The following is an 18,535-nucleotide window of genomic DNA, read 5'->3' as shown; positions in this document are numbered from 1 at the left end:
ACACAACCTTTAATTCCAGTCTCTTTATTAAACTGAGATAAAATACATTACTTAGAAACATATCAAGCGAATTATATTTTTCAAAAATGTGATTCAAAATATTATATTTTTCTATTTAGTGAATAAAAATTCAATTCAATTATTTTATTGCAGCATAATCTTCCGTTGTTGAGAAACTTGAGTCTGGAAATAAAACTAAATTACTTTTTCGTGATCGTATAAGTGAGGCCGTCTGTAATTGCAACGCATGCAATTCTCATTCACACATGTTTAATTGGGAAATCACAAATCCTTGAAAAAGCAGTTCGAATTCCATGGGAGCTAAATCTCAATATACCGGTACCAGGTATAACCTGTTAGTGTTAGTAGTGAGCTGAACTGTGTGAGTAAAAAAAGGTAGATCATTTGGGTGTACTTGGAAACGACCCACAACGAACAACAACAGGTCGTGGGAAGTAATGAGTTACAAAAATGGAGAATTCATCTGAAAACGAAGAACTTCAGGAATTTCTCAGGAAGGTCGATGAACTGGGTAAGACAATCAGACAATTCATTAATGTTTTTCACAATCTCAGACTCAGAGCAGTTGTTTGACATTTGAAAATAACAATTTGAAATTCACACAACGTCAAAAGACTGTCAACAGTCACATTCATTGTAAAATATCTAATATTTATCATGCAAAGACAGAACATTTATTAAAACAAAAATTGAAAAAGTGCTAACAACTTAGGCCTAAACAATTATTAAAACAAAAATTGAAAAAGTAACATAGGCCCTACTAACAATTTAAAAAATATCCCCAGACCCAGTCAAATGGGGGACGGGACAACTCGGAACACGGGACATCTCGGACCGCGGGCCGAGTTGTCCCACCCAGTACGAGATTTTTTTCCACAAGTTTGCGTCTATTTTTCCGTCATTTCGAAATTTCTTGTAAAGATTTTTTAGAGATATGGTCTGATGGTAATGTTCTTCACTTTCTATTACTTTTTTTTCGCTGAAATAAAAAAAAAAGTGTAATTTTAGGCGTTTTTCGACAGCTCACGATTCCCATAGGCGAGCGTGTATTAACTGTGTCGGTGCTCGGCCCCGCTCAATAACTGACTTGATTTTGTGATCATTTCTCCTCAAAGTACCACTTTTATCGCAGAAGATGGACTTTGTTGTATTCCATTACCTCCATTTTCTCATCACAAGGATAAAATTTGGTGTATCTGCACGATTTTGATCAAGTTTTTCACCTTTTTCTCTGGTCGCAAGAAGCGAACAAATTTGTGAGAAAAAAAATCTCGTACTGGGTGGGACAACTCGGCCCGCGGTCCGAGATGTCCCGTGGTCCGAGTTGTCCCTGATTCGTCAAATGAGTCGGCCTAGTTGTTGTGTGTCCGAACGATCAATTTTAGAAAGTCATTTGGAAAAATTTACAAGCCAAGTTTCATAAATTGTTATTTTAGCACAAAATGTTTGGAAATATAAAGAACAAAATAGAAGATGATTACAAGTATGGTAGTGTGACCTTATTTTGCACGTTACCTAATTTTGCGCACGGGCGATTACCTCAACGCTCAATATCTAATGAATATTTTGAAAACCTGATATCACCAACAAATGGCAACAGAAAGAGCGACTTAAAATCACTCAGTACCGGTATAGTAATTTTCTTTAAGGTAAGGTCTCTATTAATGAAAATGTTGGCAAAACATTGGCAAATTTTGTTACCTTTTGCGTCCGCTCTGAGAAAATCCGACCTTCTCGACAAGCATCAAGAATTCATCAGTTTGCAAGCAGAAGTCTCCAAAAAAGTAAGTAAAATGTGATAACAACCGAATTCATGGCATTTTAGCCTCCATCTGATACAATTATCTTACCTTTGACTGCTTGATTTCTTTTCTAAAGCCTTGCAAAACGATCTTGCGCAAATTAAGGTCACACTTTTTTTATGACACTTTTTCAGCCGAGTGCGCATTATTCGCTCGCCGTGGAATTGGAATTCAACTTCATAATCTTTAAAATGTGCGCAAATAATATGGTCATCCGATCTTACTGAATTCATATTTTTTGTGTAATCCAAAGACAAAACGAAGGCTTCAAAAAAATAAAGGGTCTGGACTTCCGACCCCCCAACCTAAGGCATGACTGCATTTGCATCATGCCAAAAGGATGCGCACTACTGCGTATTGATGAATAAGATTGTGCGTTGCTTAACTATCAATAATGCGTGTAATCGGCATTTAAGTGCGAATGTTAAGTCACACTTAAATCTTTATAAAACACCCCCATTCATATAGATTTAGTTACGACATTTCAGTGTAATAAGATTGATCTTCACAAGATCCAATGTCTATTTCCAATTGGCCAATGATATTTTTAGAAAATAAATCACGTAGATTAACAAAGTCAAAATCAAAGCTTAGAATTTGCAGCTATTCAATGGTAGAATGGGGGGTCGGGTGTCTGGACACTTCATATTTTTGAATCCTTCTTTTTTGTCTTTGGATTACACTAAAAATACAAATTCAGTAGTTGTAACATTAATCATCTTCTATTTTGTTCTCTATATTTCCTGACATTTTGTACTAATAATATTGATGAAATTTCCCTTGTAATTTTTTCCAAATGACTTTCTAAAATTGATCGTCCGGACACACAACCTATCCAGACACACAACAACTGGGTATACTCAAACATTTTTTTTTTCTTTCCTTTCAAAAAATTTGTTTCATTTTTAGAAACGTGTTGATAATGCAAGGTGGTAACGCATTGATATTCTGAATTTCTGATTTTAAGAATTACCAATTTTCCTAATTTCCTTGTTATATTCCAGATTGAGTTAAATCACACAGGGCTACATGTTCTTGACAAGAAAAATAATGATTCAATTAAATGTATTGTTTGCAGCATTGGATATAACGATGATCATTTTAAATGATAGACTGAACATGATGATAACATTATGATCTTTGCAGAATCTGTGGTAAAGGGTGATCTAAACGTGACCGAGGATGTATCTGAGCAAGTCAGACTTGAGAACAAGAATCCAGTCAACAGGACTGTCATCAATACTAATGCTTTCAAAGATGATCAAGCCCCCTCTCAACAAGCTCATCAGGTAAAGTAGAATATATAACACCAGGTCCCCGTCTTACAAAGAGTAACAATTGATCCAATCAATCGTAACTCAATGGAAATCCATCAGTGTCATAATTTTTTCTACAGGAAATTCGAAAACTGTCCTTTGTAAACAAAGGAAAATGCACCAAATTGTCAAGAAAACAATTACCTCATGGATATACATTAATATCTAGAAACAAATTTTGAACAAACATGCATTTAATTTGTTGACTTTGCTGGCTTTCCATAGTTACAATTGATCTGATCGATCGTGACTCTTTTTGAGACGGGCCCTTGATAATACTAGGCAGTTGAAGTTAATTTCCTTGCCCTCACCAGGTAAGGCTTTTCTCTCCAATATGGATAAAAGAGAAAGAAATCCACCACTAAATTTGAAGTGGGCCTCATGTACATGTATGTCAGTACCCATACTATGGAATTGAGAAAGGATATTGCTATTGTTTCTCTGCAGTTTGTATTCCATCATAAATCATTTTGTATCCAGAATTTCAAATTCAATCATGTATATATTATAAATGTATCCCTAATAGTGGTTTGTAACATTTTTTACTTCACCTATTTATATTTCCTTCTGTAGATACCAGCTTCAACAGCACCGATGAGTGTATCTCAGGGTAAGTTTTGTGGCAAGCATTGTATAAAGTCACTAGTTTAGGGCTACATGATCTTGAAGATAGTGAAATATTGTGACATTGAAACTTTGACTATATGGTATAGTACAAAAGTACTGGGTTTATATGTTAATTTTTACTTTGCTTGACCCTCTTGGCCACGAAAGGTTGGATTGTTGGCTTGGAGGTGATACCATTCCAGTGTTACAAGACACTGACCATGTAAACCATATGTTTAAATTAAGTTTATTATTCCTGCTGACTTTTTGATTTATTCATATTCGTCATCTCATTTGTAAACTTTATTTCCTTGTTAGCATTATTTTGTATTTGTAATGCACCAGTGAAAGACAAATTTCCCGTCAGGGGATAATAAGGTTATCAATTCAATTAAAAGTATGATTAATTTTTGTTGACATTGAAGTACTTAATTTCTTCTTTGATTGAATTCCATCATAGATGGCTTCATGAAGGCAGTTGAACGGGATGCAGCCGAAAGAGCCGAGAGAAGGAAGGAAGCAAAGAAGAGGGCGACAGAATGGAAGGATAAAGGGAACGTGGAATTCAAAGAGGGCAATTATGAGAAGGCCATAGAACACTACACTGAAGGCCTTACCCATCTCAAGGACTTTGGTGTGTTGTATACCAACAGAGCTCAGGTAATCCACTGAAGATATTTCCTGGTTATCATCAAATTCCTCCAATGCTTGAGGGCCTAGGTAGCCAAGCTGAAACCAATAGCAGGACCCGCTGAGGGAACAGTTTTTGGAATTGAAGTGGCTACCCTGGGAAATATACTGTTATTATTATAAAAACAGAAAATCCATATCAAAGTGGTTTACAGTGTAGAACATACAAACAAAAATGAAATTAGAAATCATATAACAAAAATATATCAAGGACACTGTAAATGGGGCTATGTTGAATATGCTTTCGTCATGAGATATGTCTTTAAATTTGATCGAAACGATGTGATATTTGGGATACAACGGAGGGAAGCTAGAACATTATTCCAAAGATGTGGGGCAGAGCTTGAAAAGGACCTATCACGAAAAAGTTTTGTTTTGCTTTTTTGACTGGGTCTCATTTGAATGGAATATATGGTCCTCTTTAATATGTGTGCAATCCATGTACAGGTGTAAAAATGAAATTTGAACCATTACGCTAAAAAGTCAAGAGTGGAATGTCAAACTGTAAAGAAACATTTGTTTACAATATCATGACACAAATAGTGTCTATTCATTGAACTTACAATTTCACAATATTTCAGTATTATTGTAAGACAGTATAGGTCTAATACTATAACCTTCATTTTTCAACATTTCTAGGCTTACAACAAGGTTGGTCATTACGAAGAGGCCATAGCCGATTGTGACCTGATATTGAGACTTGAACCTAAGAACTCCAAAGCACACATCCACAGAGGGAAGGCATTGCTTGGACAACTCAAGTATGAGGAAGCTGTAGACAGCTACAAGGAGGTACTTCACTACGACCCAAAGCAACAGAAAATGGTGGACAGTAAGTATATAATGAGGGGGGAGCGACGGGGGAAGAGCGCCTCGCAGGCCATAGCTGATCGTGACCTCATCTTGAGATTTGAACCTAGGATTTCCAAAGCACATATGCACAGGGTTAAGGCTTGCTTGGACAGTTACTTGGAGATACTACGATATGACCCAAAACAAGAGCAAATGATGGACAGCAGACAAGAGAGGGGAGGGAGGAAGATCATAGTGTTTTCTTTTTGGGAGGAAGAGAGACAGAGTGGAGAGGGGGGCTGGAGAAGGGTGATTCCTCTATTTTAGCATGCATACACACAACCACATAGCTGCACGAATATTTCTCAGCAGCAAAGGAGGCAGATTATTATCCCAAAGAAGAAAAAAGAAAGAAAGTAAGGAAGAGCTGAAGAAAAGTATGAGTAAAGATATTGTTCCTGATTTTCATGTATAATCCACTTTGTGCTGCACTCTACCCAGGTGAGATAAATGGGTACCTGGCAGGAATTAATTCTTTGAAATGCTCGTGCACTGTAAGGCTGACAGGCTGAAGCAAGGGTATTAATATCCAAGTCCCTTGGATGTGCATAGAGGCATTATGTCATAATATGATTTTCGCTATGCAAGAAAGATTTATTATTATTGTGTACAGTTTATCAGGCTTTTCCTCTGTAAAAAAAGTGAAAAAAAAATTATCAATATCCTTTGTTATAGAGTACATCCTTGAAGCCAACCAAGCGAGGGCAGCAGCCGAATCCGAGGAAGCTGCAAAGAGAACACTGGAGGGCGGTGACATGCATTCTAAGACCATGACGGATGTCTTGTCAAAACTTTGGCGTCCCAACCAGAATCTTATGTACTACGCTGGAGGAATGAGAGTCCTGAAAGAAATGATACAGGATGGTAGGTGAAGTTTAAGTCCAGGGAGTGTTTTCAAAGAGCTGTGGGAGAGTTTCACAAAACTTTGCACACAATTTTACAAATGGAAGCTGTTCTTAGGTGTACAGATGTGCAAAAGTCATGCCTAACTTACAAATAGCTTTATGTAATGCCCCCAGGGGGCCGTTTCATAAAGCTGTTCGTAATAAAGTAAAGAGAGACTTAAGAAGGACTGGTGATCCTTTCTTACACGCTAAACCATCTCCAATGAATATACCATTTACCACAAGAAATTATCACCAGTCATTCTTAAAGTCACTCTTAACTTACGAACACCTTTATGAAACACCCACCTGATAGTATTCTATAAAGCTCAATGTAAAGAGCTCTACATACATGTGTGCCTTTGCCTAACAGTACTTCATTGTGAGTCTGGAGCTATTTATGAGATAGTTGAAGGCTATGACTTGAGTTGGGTTATCATGGCCTTTTTTGCAAAATGGGCCCCATGGGGTTTGCTCCAACCCTGATGCTTAGAAGATGAATAGATTGAAAAATCTGAACTAAAGAAGAACTTAACCTAATATGCAAAGAGTGAACTTTCCCTTTATTAGGGTTAATCCAAGAAATGCCAATATTACATTAAATCTTGCCTTTATACATTAAGCCATTTTTATGCCCTTCAACCCCATGTAGATAATTTTTCTTGTTCTCGCTATTCAATGACATGTAGATACTGCAAGGACACTCTTCAGAACTGGGAAAGGTTTTAATTTATTGACTGAAGCCCATATTCAAAGGTAATTGTTTTTATTTCTTTTTTATTGATAATGATTATTGTGATAAGAATGATTGTTCTTATTATTGTAATGTCTTCCCCTATGTGCACATTGGTATCTGAGGAGGATGGGATTCCCATCTAATCTTTATTCAAATGATCACAAAGAACTAACGTCACCTCACCTCTCGTGAAGAGCTAGTTCAGGACAAAATGTTACTTTTATTTGACCCACATATTGGCCAGACAAGATATTACAAGCATTGTGGCCCAGTGGATTAGTCTTCTGACTTTGAAACAGAGGGGGGTCGTGGGTTCGAATCCTAGCCATGGCATAATTTCCTTCAGCAAGAAATTTATGCACATGGTGCTGAACTCAGCTGAGGTGAGGTGAATGGGTGCCCGGCAGGATTGATTTCTTGAATGCACCGAGCGCTGAAAGGCAGTTCGAGCTAAAGCCGGTGTAATAATAGTAATAAACACTGCGCCTTGGATTAGATTATGTCTAGATAGATGGCGCTATATAAATGCCTATTATTAAACATGAAATCATGTTTTACCTCTCAAAGTATCAGGGATATAGTTGACGCTGGCCTCAAGGGCACATTTTGCGGGCCTTGGCCTTGGCTCTAGTCATGTGTTCAAAGTCAATGGAAGAAGGTTTTCTTTGATGGCCCCGTGACTGGGAAGTACAATCCTCAAGCCTCATAGCTTTGTATATAGAATTCATATCCATATTTTCCAATACCACTGAGACAAAGTTGGCTCAGTCGGTAAAGTGTCTGCCTGTAGAACCAAAGGTTGTGGGTTCGAGTCCACCCGGGCACATGATTGAAGCATGCATTGTGTGTAAACGCCTCTTCCCTGTTCCATTGATGCAGTGAAAACACTCTGTCCCTCAGATAGGACGTTACATAGAGGTCCCCTGTAGAGGACATTCTCCACCTCTGAACGTTAAGAACTCACTGCACTATTCGTATTGGGTTAGGTGGAAACATTGGTGTAATGGTCCACCTGCACTCCCCCTATCAATTATACTGGAAGGAGAGACCTGCAGATCGTAGTGATTCAGTTCGCTTTTCGCCTCCCAGTCACACATGGCGCCAAACAAAAGGAAAGACTAATAATATTTTTGGTAATTTCTCTCTAATCTGAATTATTTTCAGGTGTTTATCCAAAGTGATTGATGGGAAGAAAAAAGCAGAAGCAGTTGAAGTCACCCATTCTCTTTTGGATCTCATGAGTCAGGTTGTTATCCAAAATGGTAAGCTCTTTTTTAAAACTATTAAAGTTGTATATACAAAAGAAGACATTATTGGGACATTATGAAGGATTGTCACAATTCACTCCCTCAATTATTTCTTGTCTTACATACATATGCCTTGATGAATGTTACATATCACTCTGAGGTGAGGTCACATAACATGTTGGAATTGACAAGCACCCTAAATATTCTTGTTTTGCAGATTACAGGAACTTGGCATTCCTTCATATCAGATTAATCATCCTGTTCTTATATGTATGAATTATTTTAATGTTCAATTATACCATTGTTTAACTATTCTTAATTTTAAATTTTTCTACTCAGATGAAAACAGTCGAGCTGTTGTAGAATCCAAAGACTTTGCTTCCACATTCCTTGGTTTGCTTGGCTCAGGTAATCCTGACATATCAAGACAGTGTGTTGCTCTCCTGCTAAGGCTCACAGAGAATTCTGTATCCAGGCAACACATCATCACTACATTTGATAATGCTAGGTAGGTATATACTCGGGAAATCGTTGACAAACTTGTTGATGTATGTTTAGTATACATAGTTATTGTTCATGAAGTTTAGTTTGCATAAATTGACTTGTTGTTCTCAAAGGATTTGGCAATTACTTAACCTAGATTTTCACGCATTTCTCCTGAAATCATTGCTTGCTGCAACTTCGAGAGTATAGGTTTATTATTGTTGAGGTGTCACATGAATGTTAGATTAAAGTGTCTGATAAGTACATGTGATTGTATCTGACAGTGATTTCTTGATCTTCTGGGGTCAAGATTGATTGCCACCATATCAGCACATTTGTGTATCTGATTCATATGCACCTACACCCTTAACTGTGGAATTATATGATCTATTTACCTGAAACTGATTGCACTAAAATCACCAACACAGATACTCACATGTGGGACAGTGTAGTTTTATTGCTTGGAAAAAGATCCAACATCTGGATAGAATGCCATGTTCATTTTATCCATTCCCAGAGCTGCAAACTAGTGCTGTTCTTCAGTATTTAGTACAATTAGTACTGAAAAATGAGAATACTGATGGTTTCATTCAAACTACTGATTTCTAAAGTTGCAGTTTTATGTATTGTCCTGTGGTATATGTACATCTTTGAAAGTACTAACTGATTTCCTCACCAAAATACTGAAATGTACCTGTTCAGGATAGCATCTTCATCTCTGCATTCCTCAGAAATTATACATTTTCTGCCAGAATGATTTGGCACATAGACATAAAAATATGTGGATAATCACTCTGTTAGATTCCATGAGATCATAATCTTATTTTTACCACAACTGGCATTTATTTTTGCATTTTTTTTCCAGCTTACTGGTTGGCCTACTAGCGTATGTGCAGACTTCACAGAATGGATCAGTAGAAGCTGCAAAGGTGTTGAATAACCTTGCACTGGAGAACAAGTAAGATATAAACTTTTTGAATATTCTATTGAACTTTGATAAATATCAAGTGTTGAATGTTGATTTTGACCAGCCCAATAGAATTATTATCTCTTGGACAAGGGGGGGGGCTTTGTATGGAACTTGCAATTAAGTACATGTAGTCTATGTTTATGTCCTATAAAAATTCAAAAAATATAATGAATTTCATGTGTTTTTGTTTTTGCTCTCTCTCTCTCGTCTATCTCTTTTCTCTATCTCCTCTTCCCATTGCCCTTTTTACTCTCTCTCTCTCTTTCTATTTCTTGCTTTTTTTCTCACATTTTCCCTCTCTCTGCCTTTCTATGTCTCTCCATCACATTATTTGCATTCCCCTATTATTTCACTCCCTGTTTTTCTTTCTCAGATTCAGTTCCCAATTCAGGAACAAAGTTGCTGATCAAGTTCTCCAGCATTTGAAAAGTTTTTGGTAAGTTCTCTTATTTCCAAACTCATATATCTAATCTAACACATTTCATCGATTGTAGCTTATATTTTTTCTAGTCATCACATATACATTTAGTGAAAAAAGTGTGTGTAATATTTGGGCCTCAATTTTCATTTACCCATCAGTTTATATGCGTTTTGGTCTTGCTTGTTTTTTGATATGTATAATTTGATAGTGTTTTGTTTCTTTTCTTTTCACCTGTGTGCCTTGAGCAATTTGGCACCTTCATGAATTGAAAAAGAATGGAGCAAAATGAAGGTCAAACCTATGTAAAATACGATGATTCCATCTAATTTCCCTAAATGTGAATTAGTTGCAGATGGAATCACTATTCTTTATTTGACTAAATCATAAAACACATGTTACAAAATGAACAATACAGAATGGAGCAATGCTGGTCAGGGTTGATAAAATCATAGTAAAAAGCTGTTGCTCGGAAGTAACTAGTCACAGACATTTTATAAATGAGATAGCAACTCAAATGGCTTAGCTGTTGTAGATCATTTTTCATGAGCTATATCAGTTGTAATGGAAGGGGTAATAAGGACACAGGACAGTCCTTCAATGGGCTTATTCCATATGAGCTTGGAATCAATCTGAATGAGCAATGTCATAAAATGGAGGGAACAAATCACATTCTCAAACCACCTGTTGGGTATCCTTCATTTTTCAGACACACAGTATCACGTCCCAGAACAGTGACGTCTTTCCATCATGCATTTCTTTCATGGGGAACATGGCACATGATCCGGTCATCAGGAAGCAGATTGCTGGCAGGAAGGAATTCTGGGAAGCCTCCATCAAAGTTTTGGTGAGTCGGGGTGTTTCCATTAAACTTGAAATCAAGAACAACCTTTATTTCTATTTCAAGCCCCCCCCCTCCTGTTGCATTGCCAAGTGACGTCTTGTGTAGATTGTATGAGACATACATCCTTCCTTTTATTGTTGCATCATTATCTTTCTTTCATGGAGTGCCAAGAGAGATGGCATACAGGATTAACGCAAATGAGTGATATTGACACTTGGGAGTAATTTGCATGGATTTATCAATGAAATTGATACATTTGAGTCCCTTTTCATATATCTGGTGGATGGAGTTATAGATATCATGCTGAAATCACTGTTTGAGTCTTCTTATGTACAATCATATTGAGATCCTAATATGTATTGGGCAAATTGAAGAAATGTGCAAGCTGTGAACTTGTATTTGCAACCAATTGAGATCTGCAAAGGCCACTCTAAGCCCTCTTTGTCTTTATGCACTGCAAAAACACAGATGTTGATTTAACCCTATCTAGGCCGGGGGGGGGGCCTCAGATGCCCCCTCAACGAATCGCGCGATATTTTCCGCCGTGCAAAATTTTTTGACCGTGCCGCTCGCTGACTTTTACTTTCAAGTCTTGCGCAACTTTTGAGACCAATTTTGCGTCACCCGGGTACGTGGTTCCGAAATTACGCAACATTGTGTAAGTGCATGTCAGACACGAAAATGGCTCAAAAACGTGATTTCGTGTACAAAGTCAATGCAAATTGTGTTTTCAACCCAAAATTCTAAATGTGATTATTTTTAGTTTTTGCTAGATGTATTCATTTTATGCTTTTTATGATCACAGAAGAGTCCCAACCAATTTCATTAAAAAACAATGAAAAACAAAAGGTCAAAAAACAAAGAAATACATAAGAAATTGCAAAAAAACAATAATAATACATAAGAAAATGATTTGATATCACATTTTTATTTCATGTACACTTGCTAAGGACACCACAAAGAGTTTATCTATACCAAAAATGAGTACATTTGGAGCTTTAATTTAGGTAGTTAGAGGAAAAAGTATGATTTCGCATACTAATTACGCATAAATTAGCATAATCACTTAATAGCAATTCGCATGAAATGAATTACGATACAATCTTGTTGAATATGTCCCAGGCAACCCTCGTGCCAAATTTTTGGCGCGATCGCGCGGTCGACGGCCGAGATCTTAGGGGGGGCCCTGGGAGGCCCCTCCCCGGCAGAGGAACTCCCAAAATGCCCCGGCCTAGAGAGGGATTAAATCTATCTAGGCGGGGGGGCCTCGGAGGCCCCCTCCCCTCAACAAGTCGCGCGATATTTTCGCCGCGCAAAAATTCTCTTCGACCGCGCTGCTCACTGACTTTTGTACTTTCAAGTCTTGCGCAACTTTTGACCTCAATTTTGCATCACCCAGGTACGCGGTTCCGAAGTTACGCAACGTTATGTAAGTGCATGTCAGACCCAAAAATTGCTAAAAACATGATTTTCGTGTACAAAGTCAATGTAAATAGTGTTTTCAACCAAAAATCATAAATGTATGATTATTTTTAGTTTTGCTGGCCTAAATGTATGTATTTTATGCTGTTTATGATCTGAGAAGAGTCCTCAACGAATTTCATTGAAAAAACAATGAAAAACAAAAGGTCCAAAAAACAAAGAAATACATAAGAAATTGCAGAAAACAATATAATACATAAGAAATTGATCTGATATCACAATTTTTTCATGTACACTTGCTAAGAACATCACAAAGAGTTTCTGTGCCAAAAATTAGAACATTTGGAGCTTTATTTATGGAGTTAGAGGAAAAAGTATGATTTCGCATACTAATTACGCATAAATTAGCATAATTACGTAATAACAATTTGCATGAAAAAAATTACTATACAATTTTGTAGATTATATCCCAGACAACCTGCATTCCAATTTTCAGCGCGATCGCGCGGTCGACGGCTGTATGAACTCCCCAAATATCCCGGCCTAGATAGGGTTAACACCAGCCTGGTATCTATATTGGTCCACACCAGAGAAGCGTCAAAACAACACCAGGGAAGAATCAATTTGGTATTGGTTTTTAACACTAATTGGTGTTGCTTAAATAACAAACCGGTGTGTTTCAACACTTCTCTGGTGTGGACTGATATAAATGAAAATGAAAATCCATAATTTATTGTTCGAAATTGACATGAAATATAGACACCAGGCTGGTATAATTTCTTAACACCAACGTTTTTGCAGTGTGGTGACTACACGTATGAATGAATCCTTTTGAGCCCTGTTACCTTGGTTACATAAAGTAAGCATAATTGCAAAGTTACCATAATCGAAAGATCGTTATGAAGAAATGATTATAAAGGCCTCTTTCCTCTTGAAGAACTTTATTTCTTAAATCCACTTTGTCCAGTTTCACTTTAGGATAACCATATATGATATTTTGTTTTTTCCTTCTTTATTTATTTATCAAGAAATACCATACCAAGCATCTAAACAAGCCTAGCAGTAGAGAAATGGTCTACACCACTCTTGGTCTGCTCATGAATATCACCATGGAAACCAGTCAAACGTTCAAGGACCAATCAGAAGGGTTATGCAAGGAATTGCTTCCTTTAGTGAAAAGTGATCAATTAGATATTCAAGAGGTACAGTAATGTGTATTGAAGTAATGGTTGTTTTAACCCTAACAAATAAGTGCATGTCAGACCAAAACTGCTCAAAAACGTGAATTAATGTACAAATACAATGCAGATCGTAGGGAAGGTCGGAATCCCCCCCCCCCCCCCCCCCCCCCCGCTGTGACAGGGGTCCAAATAACCCAGCTCTTTAAGGGTCAAAGGGGGAGGGAACCAGGCAATTTCTTTTTTTTTTCATTTTGGGAGGGTTTTTTTTCATGATCCACTGAATCTAAATCTGCAACATTGGGTTACAAGCTTTAATATTGCAGTGAATGGGGATTTTCCGAGGTTTTTTTGAAAAAATATTTCCATGGCTGTTTTTGGCATTTGGGAGTACAGTCGCCACGAGCCCCCTTGTAATTTTTTTCCTGTTGTGAATTGACTAACTCAATGTCAAAACCAAGGAAACTTCAAATCTGACAACTTGTCAGACAACTAATGTTGATGTTGATGTAGCACGTCCTTGTCATTTTTTTATAAGTTATTTATTGAATTTGACCAAAATCATATGATTAATCAAAATGATAATATAGATAGTTGTGCTGACGGTGCAACTCTGCATGTTTAAATGCAGTGTTGTAGTCAAGGCTCAAACCTCCAAGGCCAAGGCTGTGAAAAATTAGGCCTTAAGGCCAAGGCTGAGCATCCAGGCACTACAACACTGTTTCTATGCACCCACAATCATAATCACAATCACAATCACATACACAAGCATCATCAAATTGTCCAACTGCACAGCTTACAAATCATTTTTTTTTATAAATCATGATTATTGTTATTAAATTTCTAGAGGGCAGCTGGATTGCTAGGCAGGGGTCTACCTCACTCCACTGGGGCAGCTCAGGCAGCATGTGAGGCTAGGATACCCACCATTCTACATCAAACCCTTCAGGTATAGTCAAGTAATTTGTGTGTTTCACGTTGATAGTCCCACTGCGTTCTTTTTACTCAGGAATTGTGGGGGGTGCTTGGGAGCAGGGGGCAATCATTCCTTTTGTTGAGGGCTAAGATATAAGGAAGGCACAGCTTTATCTTTCATGCTGGAATCACAAACAATCTGTTAATTTAGGCACTCATAAAAACTCATAAACACAGGTCCATATAAAATGAAAGGGTCCTAAACACATTTGTAAGGGGGCATCTTGGGGGTAAAAAGGGGAACTCTTTTTTTGGATTGCTGTCCCTGATTATTTATTTGTTTATTTATTCTTCTATGCACCCCATATGTGTATGTTTGTTTTCCAGAATTCAGATCTGTCGATAGAATCCAAGTCAGCTTTAAGTCGATGCCTTGTTGTGTTCACACAAATCAGTGAAGAAGCCAGAAATCAGATCGCTCAAGCTGATCCAGGTGAGAACACAGTTTTTTATCCAAACTATTTCTGTTAAGGAGCCCTTTAATTATTCATTTCAATTTTTATCCTTTTTTTTCTTAAGGGAGGAGAATCTCCTTTTCTCAGAATAGATTAATGATAGAACCAAGAGAAATCTGTTCTTCTACATGTATGTATCAATCAATACCAATCATGATATCAATTCACTAAAATTTGGCAAACCTGTTGATATTATCACACAATTGAATTGGGCAGATATCAAAACCTTGGCAATTTCATTTCCTCTGTGCACTATATGTTACTAGTAATGCATGAGCTAAACCACCTTTGTAACTGAAACCTGAACCAGGATATATGTCACCCAAAGTACCCTGATAAATATGGGTAATTAGCCCACTATGTATAGTGAATTCAGGATGTATATTTATGATAAAGCGGAAGTTCACCATGTCGGTCAGTTTTAAAAACAGAAAAATCAAAAATTATAAATACAGAATAATCACAGGAAAAAAGGTTTTATAAAAATCCTTCAAAGAATTGGAGAGTGACAACAATTCAAAGTTTTTGATTTGTGACTTCATATGTAAGCAACTCTTCCATCATATAACATCAATTTCATGTAATAATGTTTGTCCTATAAAAGGGGGTATTTACATGTCCGATGATGTATCCACCCCACATATTTTACATCAGGCCAGCCAACTTCTCCTTTTTTTCCAGGAGTTACCCAGTTTTTAAAGATTTTTTATCAACTAAAAAGAGCACCAAAAAGAGTGTTTCCATTTACTAAGCTAAAATAAAAAATAAATCAGCCCATATATGTATTTGCATTGTGGGGTATAGGTGTAAGATTAGTATAGTTCTTCAGCACTTGTAATTTCTCATTGTTAAAATATAACAATGCTAAACATGTTTTAATTTAAAAACAAAAATGAGGAGATGCACCCGACATCGAGCAGAAAAACTTGCATCACCCGATGAGGACTCCCTCTTTTCATTTCCAAATGTTGGCTCGCCTGATATATATCAATATTCAATCCATTTGTTTGTTTTTCAGATCTGAGTTGCTTTCTTTCTCTCCTGAGTTCATCAAGTGATACAGTGGTAGCCAACATAGCCCTCTCAATCGGCCATTGTATCCAGGTGATAGGGGTCAGCGAAAGGCTAGCCGACACCGACGTGGTCAAGACATTACTGGCCAAGACCGACACAAGTAATGAGACCATAAAGCAGAACTGTTCTATTACACTGGCTAAACTAGCCACATCACACCAAAGGTAAAGACAGATTATGAGCACAGGCAATTTCACTCGAAATGTACTGGGCTATTTTTATCCCTCAAAAGACCAGGGGGGAGCTGAATGAATACCAGCATAGCATTTTCACTATTTAGACATTTGAATTAACTTGCAAGTAGACTTGATCTGGATTTAATCATAGGTCTGGCAATGAATTGCAAGTTTTTACTCACTTGTCTGGTTCTTGCAACAAACAGAAGGAAAAAAATCAATTTGTACTATTTATGATTGATATATCAATTGCAATCGATTGCATATTTTCTTTCAACACCCCCTTAGTTAACTCTTTAAATGCTGGGCTATTCTGATCCCTCAAAAAAAAATGTCACTCGCGTTATCAGGGCAGCCATGCTAAAGCCGGGGTATTAGTATGGGGTGCTTAAAAACGTATTAAAATACACTTTGATGCAGGATGCAACATTTGGCCAATGGTGAGTCTGTAGCAACATGGCTAGTCATGAGGAAGTGTGGCCTGGAACTTCAGTGGGCCAATCAGATGCACAGTTGATAGCCCTTCATGAATATGCATGAGCAAAACTCCACAAGTTTTGCATAAGTGGTATATAAATGTTGCATGTAATGATCGTATTGTTATCTCTCTTTTTTCCTGTTTCCCCCTTTTTCTTTGTTCTACATTTTCAGGCACTTGGAGAGACTACGTGATCTTGGTGGCATCGGGATTCTACACACCTGCTCTAAGTATGCCCTGAGGTAACCTGTGGTATCACATACTCCATCTTTCCACAACCTATTCCGTCCTATAGATCCTGTCACTACTGACATGTAAACCCAGCTCTTGTTCACAGACATGCATCAATGGCTGGAGCCCCCCCCCCCCTGATGTGGTAGAGAGCTGAGATATAAACAGCTTCAAATCCAACTTGTTGAACTCTTAGACCTCAAGGAAAGAGAAATCTAACCCAGATGAAAGTTTTGCTTGCCCGTGTTCAAAAGCTGTACAGTGCCATTAAACACTGTGCCCATGAATCCTTCATGAGAAGTCAACAATCGGCTTTGAACTTCAAATGCCTACTCCCAAGGTGTATCCAAGGTATAGATCTACAATTTATTAATTTTATAATACATCCACCACTAACGTTCATATTATCATGAGAGGCTTGTGGGTCAACTAATTACGCTGAAGATAATACAAGAGAGCACAGGAATCGATTCGAACAGTGGATCTCAATTGCAGGTACAGATGAAGGGTTATCAATAGAACTTTATATGTAATAATCATAATAATAATATGGTCCATCATATTTCGCAGCTGCTTTAATTGCATATACTCTATTGCCCCTGATACTTGGTATCGTATTATTACCCGGCTGTAGCTGGGCCGGCATGTCGGCGCTAAAACATTCAAGGAATGAATACTACCGGGTACCTATTCACCTCACCTAGGTTGAGTGCAGCACAATGTGGGAATATTTCTTGCTGAAGGAAAACGCGCCATGGTTGGGATCTGAACCTACGCCCTTCTGATTGAAAGACAAGAGTCTCAACCACTATACCTCGATGTTTGTCCTCGTATTTTGATCAAGGTTTTTTAAAGGGGAAGTTAATAAATTTCCTGAAATGTCATGTAACAAAAAATGAAAGTGATATTATTTGTGCCATGGATATATTATTACAATCATCATTTCATACCCCTTTGTATTAGAGAAATATACCTATTCATCATAGTCCAATGAAAAATAGGAATTTATGGGATTTATAATATCACATATTTGGGGGAGCTGATGTGACGTTACAAATGAAAAACTTTGAAAATTTGTAAATATCTTATTCTTTGAAGGATTATCATCAGACTTTCATATTTGTTTTGTAATTTTTCGGCTTTTATTAAAACAAACATATCTTCAGGATGAACTTCCACTTAATTCGCTTTGAAAGTGAAAGCTAAACAATGCATGATGTCGAGTACATAGTGGTCTGCCGATCTCTCAGGATTAACATGAACGAGTGATGTCACAGTTAGTGGGGCACATGTATTATGAAATGCATAGTTACATGTAGTTTAGTTTGGTTTACTCCAACAATGTTGTAGGACTAAGACTTTTCATCGATCAAAGTAGAATGTGTATTGCTGCTCTCCTTCAGACAAATTAGATGCATGACTTGTGTTGGCAGGGGTATCGTAGACAGCAAAACATTCCATGCTTATATTTAGTTTGATTTTATTTATTGTCATTAATTGGAAAATGTGTTTTTCAAACTGTAAATGTATATTATGTATTGAATTTGAAAGTATGATATTGATATTACTTTGTCAAATGAATGTGTTTGAAGTGCTGAATAAATTATGAATATATTGGATTCATTGTAAGAATTATGTATATTGTATATACTATTATTTTATACTGAGGGAGGTGCA

At 37.2% G+C, this 18,535-nt stretch overlaps 1 protein-coding gene across 1 annotated transcript; it reads left to right on the top strand.

Annotated features, from left to right (window-relative positions):
• The first annotated feature begins 434 nt into the window (after positions 1-434).
• Positions 435-17,276, top strand: LOC121419670 (tetratricopeptide repeat protein 12-like). The gene is made up of 18 exons (XM_041614129.1): positions 435-532; positions 2,970-3,112; positions 3,713-3,749; positions 4,206-4,405; positions 5,075-5,267; positions 5,963-6,151; positions 6,861-6,927; positions 8,072-8,169; positions 8,494-8,662; positions 9,503-9,595; positions 9,981-10,043; positions 10,137-10,146; positions 10,735-10,872; positions 13,320-13,493; positions 14,317-14,418; positions 14,772-14,877; positions 15,918-16,137; positions 16,801-17,276. Exons 1-18 carry the CDS (start codon positions 472-474, stop codon positions 16,871-16,873), a joined length of 2,136 nt encoding a protein of 711 aa, XP_041470063.1. The 5' UTR covers positions 435-471; the 3' UTR covers positions 16,874-17,276.
• Positions 17,277-18,535: the final 1,259 nt, after the last annotated feature.

The sequence above is a fragment of the Lytechinus variegatus genome, chromosome 8, assembly GCF_018143015.1.
Source record: "Lytechinus variegatus isolate NC3 chromosome 8, Lvar_3.0, whole genome shotgun sequence".
NCBI lineage: Eukaryota > Metazoa > Echinodermata > Echinoidea > Temnopleuroida > Toxopneustidae > Lytechinus > Lytechinus variegatus.
The sequence above is the reverse complement of the archived record's forward strand: the minus strand, read 5'-3'. Positions and strand labels throughout refer to the sequence as shown.

What these genes read in the sequence shown, in the direction of transcription:
- LOC121419670 (XM_041614129.1), top strand. Translation starts at nt 472, where the DNA reads ATGGAGAATTCATCTGAAAACGAAGAACTTCAGGAATTTCTCAGGAAG. An exon ending in CAGGAAGGTCGATGAACTGG is followed by an intron (nt 533 to 2,969) that starts GTAAGACAATCA and finishes TGATCTTTGCAG; the next exon opens with AATCTGTGGTAAAGGGTGAT. An exon ending in TTCTACATCAAACCCTTCAG is followed by an intron (nt 14,419 to 14,771) that starts GTATAGTCAAGT and finishes TTTGTTTTCCAG; the next exon opens with AATTCAGATCTGTCGATAGA.